Source organism: Sipha flava, unplaced genomic scaffold, assembly GCF_003268045.1.
Source record: "Sipha flava isolate LNK unplaced genomic scaffold, YSA_version1 330_pilon_pilon, whole genome shotgun sequence".
In the NCBI taxonomy this organism is placed as follows: domain Eukaryota; kingdom Metazoa; phylum Arthropoda; class Insecta; order Hemiptera; family Aphididae; genus Sipha; species Sipha flava.
Window position 1 is genome coordinate 583,918 of NW_020273020.1, and position 6,246 is coordinate 590,163.

The 6,246-nt window shown below is 33.8% G+C and overlaps 1 protein-coding gene across 1 annotated transcript in view; it reads left to right on the top strand.

The window, feature by feature from the left end:
* Positions 1 to 5,423: 5,423 nt before the first annotated feature.
* LOC112687088 (dehydrogenase/reductase SDR family member 11-like) overlaps positions 5,424 to 6,246 on the top strand; it is a 14,128-nt gene continuing 13,305 nt past the window's right edge. Inside the window, exon 1 of the mRNA XM_025559629.1 lies at positions 5,424 to 5,938. Coding sequence (XP_025415414.1) covers positions 5,792 to 5,938 — 147 coding nt within the window. The 5' untranslated portion in view covers positions 5,424 to 5,791. The remainder of the gene's footprint in view (positions 5,939 to 6,246) is intronic.

Below are 6,246 nucleotides of genomic sequence, written 5' to 3' on the forward strand. Positions count from 1 at the left end.
ATTGTACACAATGGACTTATTTATTACATTGTTATTGTATTGTAAGAAATGTTATTACAAGAACACGTTAATTTATACTTGTAATAATTGGAAATTATTTCCATGTAAGCGTACTAATTATAGTATATTGTTAAGTAATTATGAACATAAATAGTTACTGCGTAAAGAACGAAGGTGCAGCAAAAATATTTGAAAATATATATTGCTGTCGTAACATTATCGTCGTTGACGGCTGTAAAGTATTTTCATATGGTGCTTAATACATAGTATTCCGTTTATAACAATTCGTTTTAAATATTACATAATTACATCATACTTGATATTATAAGTGTTTTATCGCTGTTATTCTGAAAATTTCTAATCAAAATTTACCATTTCCGATTACGCTCTTAAACGTTTCGTACAAAATAATGTAATGACATCAAAAACAATAGCTGCATTGCGTTCTTTCTTTCTGTGTTTTCGCAGAAATGAGAAATAGCTATACTAAATCGCACAATAAAGAAATCAATGTATGTAACGAGTTATAAAAAAGAAAAAACTATAATTTATTATAAAAAAAGAAAAAAGAAATTGTATTCCTGCGAAGAAGATTGCGAAGGATCGTTTTTATTGCGAAGACAATATAGTAAATTTACCTACTGTATGTATATTTCCGAGCAGTAAAATAAAATCTAATCATCACAAATCACTGAACCACCTTGACCCAAAGACCCAGTGAGATGCTACAGATCCACAGAACACACCTATCTCGTACCTACGCCACAGTTGTCAAAACTGATTGATACGTATTTTTAACACAATTTGAAAAAATTTATTAAATTTATCAAAATAAATATAATACTCATCGAACGATGAAAGGGCATGCAAGTATTTCGTACATATACATTTCGTTGGTGAAATTATGCATTCGTATGCGAAGTTGTATAACTGCATAGCTCTACGTAGAGATGTGAAAATACAGTTAGTATAAATGTATGGTGCTATTAATATGATATTATGACATGCGGTAAAAAATGATTTAGAAAGGAATGTAGAAAGACTTCCAAAAACACACCCTTGGCCGCTGACAAGTAGATACACGTTTATCAAATCCGCTTACAGTATGTTGCAACACTTGCGAGTACGTCGTTTTATTACGTATACTTAAACACTGTACTTATAGTCAGTGTTGTGCTTTAGATAAATTTATCTAGATATTTTATCTAGATAAAAACTTCAGATGGTTATCTTATCTATATAAAAAATAAAATTGACATTTAATTTTCAACTAGATAAAAATCATAGCCATCTAGATAAATTTATCTAGATAATTCACAAAATCTGTAGCTAATCATAAGTAATAACTAATCTACAATTTTATCATTCAATATAAAATAAATAACTAAATAAGAAATTTCATTTGTATATTTACTTGCAAAAATTGGTTCTAAAATAGTTTTACATAGGATTTATTATAAATTATGGACAATGACAATTTATTATGTATATAGACATATATTACCTACATAATATGCATGGGAGGTGGGAATTATTTATAATTTCATATTATGGCTTATATGGGGAAGTCTCATGCCCGTATTACTATTGTTCTGTAGTATTACGAACGCCGAAAGAGCATTTATTAGAATATTAGAACCAGAGATAACACACCATAGGTCTAAACTGGTTATTATTGCAGCTGCGCGGTAGATGGTTTATAAATAATAAAATACAGAAATAACTGTCGATAAGAAAATAGCAATATTACAATACGCATTATGCTGTACCTTCACATAAATTGATCGTTCTCCATCATCATTTGACGCCTTAAATTCAATATTTATATTTAAATTATATCCATTGTTCATGTAATCATGTGCTCTAAATAATTGTCATTACCGGACCCCAATTCTATGAATTTCTACTTTGATGTGTCTACATAATATTATTGTACAACAAAATAAATATTAGGCGTGAAACGTCCGTTATTTATTAAAATCTTGTACTGTACGCAGCGCACTCTCGTCCACAACGTGTTCAGTGTTTATCGTCAGACCATCTTCATATTTTTTGCCTGACTTTTAATTTTATTCTATCGGTGAAATATTTTATATTTTGAAATGGATCGTTACATAATACAATCATTACCCAAGACCAAAAGAGTACGCCTACAAACGGATGAAAACGATGATGCCTTATATAAATATCTTGATAAAAATTATTTTATCTATATATATCTAGATAAAAGTGATTTTATCTATCTAAATCTAGGTAAATTCAACGTCAACAGTATCTATCTATATCTAGATAATTTTAAATCCAGATATCTTATCTATATCTAGATATTTTTTTTTATCTAAGCACAACACTGGACATTAACAAAGGAAATGACATTTTCTCTCACTGAATCTTTGTTAAAATATTTTATTACTAACTTAATTGCGAAGTGTGGTATATTTCGGTGGATTCATCAAACATTATTGAATATAATTTATATACAGAAATTTGCATAAATATTTTATTTAAAATATCGTTACATAATACAATCATTACCAAAAGGGTTCGCCTACAAACGGATGAAAACGTTGATGCCTTATATAAATATCTAGATAAAAATTATTTTATCTATCTATATCTAGATAAATTCAATTTCTACTGTATCTATCTATATCTAGATAATTTTTTTTTATCTAAGCACAACACTGCTTATAGTGTAATATAATAGTCGAGTGTTCTCTTTTTAAACGTCTATGTTTCATATTGTACATTATGATTGAATACTGGTCAAATAAATTTTGAGAACTATGCGACGACAAAGGTGTTTTGAAGATTCATTTAAATTAAAAATTAACCAAACAAAGTAAGAGAACAAGAGTAATTTTAATTTCTTATTGCCTATATGAGTATAAATGCAAGTTGAACATTTATTTTCCTGTCAATGTATCGTAAGACATTTTAACAAAAAATGTATACTATTTAATATCTTGGTAATTATTTTTTTTCAACTTTGGTATCCCGATTAATAGAATATTTTTCTGAAAATGTCAACCATGCAAATATCTAAAAAAAATATAAAATCTAACCAGTTTATACTACAGATAAATATGATTGATTGAAAGTTTTGATGAACGGAGGACTGATGAAGTTATCAAGTATTCAAGCAATATGTATACAATTATATATTAACTCCTACCGTCTATAGCTTGAAATACATTGAAATAACATTCGGTTCGTTGATGGGCAAAGTTATGTACAGTGATTTCAAGTAAAACAATCGGCTTCCAAGTACTTCAGCGAAGTAAATAAAAAAAAATACTTCACCGATTGAAAAAAATTGCAAAAAAAATACAATACGGTGCGCAATAAAGTGATGTACGGAAATAATTTGCTAAACGTAAAAAATACCACCTTGTATTCCCGTACGACAACGTGCATAACGCGTGTGGTTATAATCATGGTTCAGACGTACACGGTTTACGCGGTCAGTATTTTATGTTATAGGTAGTACTTGATCACGGAGAGGGGGCAGGTGCAAAAACACCGACGACCGGTAATAATCGTTTTTGCGATCCACTGGAACCGATTTCCACACTTTCGAGTGTGGAGACCAGTGCTGCAGTTGCCCGTCACCCGTTGAGTAATATATTGATATAATGTTTTAAATTATAATCGGTGATCGATAATCGCATTACGCGATCAATCCAAAAGTATGAATTCTGCTGATTTAGGTAGTAGAACACTCAGTGATGGCACTATAGTTTGCGAGGCCCTGGGCAACATAAATGTTGGGTCTTAGAATTTCTATCAATAAAATATTTTAAGTTCAGTTAAATCTGAGCGCAGTTAAAAACTATTTCAGAACCGCGGAACCTTAATTATAATTTGAGATGCAGGTCCCTGGACAACTGCCCTCCTCGCGTCGTCCCTGGGAACACTAGTATATAAGAGGGGTCGATCTATTACCCGGGGCCTGACTTCTCACTTGTATCTTGTAAAAACTAAAGTAACCCATTTGTGGAGAACTGCAGTCCAAACTTTTCTTGTGTAAAAATTATTAAAGTATTATATTGTAATTCAAATCGTCGTTGTGTTATTTTTTAAAATTAATTTAGTTAGCTTATTCGACGGGCTCACTACAGATCCCAGTTCAGAAACGGATCTCTTGTCCAAGAAACGCAATTTTTTCAATGCGAAGATTGTAATAAAATGCACTCGAAATCTCTGGTAAACGCAAAATCAGGATTTACCCGATGGAGACTACGTGCAATAATCTCATTTTGACGTAATGCTCTCGTAAGATCGCACATGCGTATCTAGAGATAATTAACAATATCCGTTATACTTGTAGTGTCCCAGAACCTGATGGTATAATCGAATCAGTGGCGAAATTACATAATTAAGGCACGTACTTACATCGGCACATCTCATCATCTTGAGGGGCTGTCAAATATAAAAAGAATACTTTTTAAATACAGTTTTGGCTCATAGTTGCTCATAATATTTATATTTTTAATTCAACACGAAGGCCCTAAAATCAGTAAAACCAAAATAATATATATTTTTATCCGTTTGAAGCTAGTAAATAATAACATAAAAAACAAGGTGTTGACAACATTCGGCAGCCGGTCGATGGTTCTATATTTTGTTGACGACCGTATTACATACCTTTAGTCAGAGACGACTTGTATCTGCCGAAGCTGGGCCAGGTAAAAATATTTTTTACGTACAGTTTGATTAAATAAATTTAAATTTAGCTAGTATACCGATAAACTTCTGAACATTTTTAGTGATACATAATTGACGTTTTAACGTCAGAGCAGTTAAAATGTAAAGCCGGAACAATTTTTCGGGTTAGATAGACGGTTCAAACTAATAAACTAATCAGACCCGGTAAGACGTAAATGTTCGAACAGCCTCTGCTTTTATTCTGTGGAATATATTTGAAATTCTCGAAGACTGGGGATTATCATTGTTGCTGAATTCGAAATTTAATTTTAGATACAATTTATATCATACATTTATTACGCTTGAATCATTTAGAGCGACGATTTTTCACAGGTCTACGATCGGTTAGCATAATACGTGTAACTCGATGTCGGTATAGGAATGTGTGAATCGAACGAATGACGAAATATTTATTTTCGATTTCCGGTCAATTATTAATACTCGTATACTTTTACTAAAGTATACTTTTAAGTACGGACTACGAATATACCCAATACCTACAAGTATGAAATCGGGTTGCGGAAACCGTGTTGGCGCGGGTTTTTTTAAATTTATGTTTATATCACATTTCACTTTCGTAACAGTCGTAATCTCTCTCTCTCTCTCTCTCTCTCTCTCTCTCACTCTCTCTTTCTTTTCAACGCCACAAACACCCCACCGACCATAACCGTGAAACGGTGGCGCCGCGACTTATTATCCAATTCGGCGAACCGGTAACTGCGATTCCGTAGTCGCATCAGACACGCGTTGCCGCCAGTCGTTACAACGTGCTCGCACGTGTCCGTAATTCAATGTACACTTGTACTTTTTCACTCGTACGCGCGTGTAACATATTCATTCGCGATCATTGGTGTACACACCTTAAACGTCACCGGAACGAGTGTCACGTTAATAATTTCTCTGGTTTGAAAATCCTCTCGCGTCGTCGCGCGATATTATCGTTGTGATTGCAATTGTTTTTAAACCATCCCTTTGTCATCGGAGTACACCGCACGAAGAGTCTCGAAAACGATAGTGAGGGAGAGAGAGCTTCGGTGCGGTTCGCGTTTTATGTCAGCGCTCCGCAGTAAACAATACGTTCGTCATGAGCACCGCCGACATGAACCGGTGGAAAGGCAAAGTGGCGTTTGTCACGGGCGCTAACGGAGGAATAGGCATGGCCATCACCAGGAGGCTGTTGCACTTGGACCTGGCCGTGGTCGCTATCGACAAGCAGACCGATCATTTGTTGGTGAGTACCGCCACCGTGTTGCCGAATCACGTGTTCAATCGCCATCGTTTGCCGATTGTTCAGCAGTGCATTTTTAAGGAATTTTTACTGGGCGACAGTTTTTTTTCTCTCGAAATACTCTGTATACATAATGGTGTGATGGTAATATTTCACGTTCGGTCTGCATCATTTTATCCATTTTATCCAGCCTTTCAATCGACTGGGCGACATAAGTGTCGCCTAGCCAACTAGTTAAAAAAATGCACTGCTGTTCAGCGATTGGTGTGTGTGTGTGTGTGTGTGTGTGTGTGTGTGTGTGTGTGTGTGTG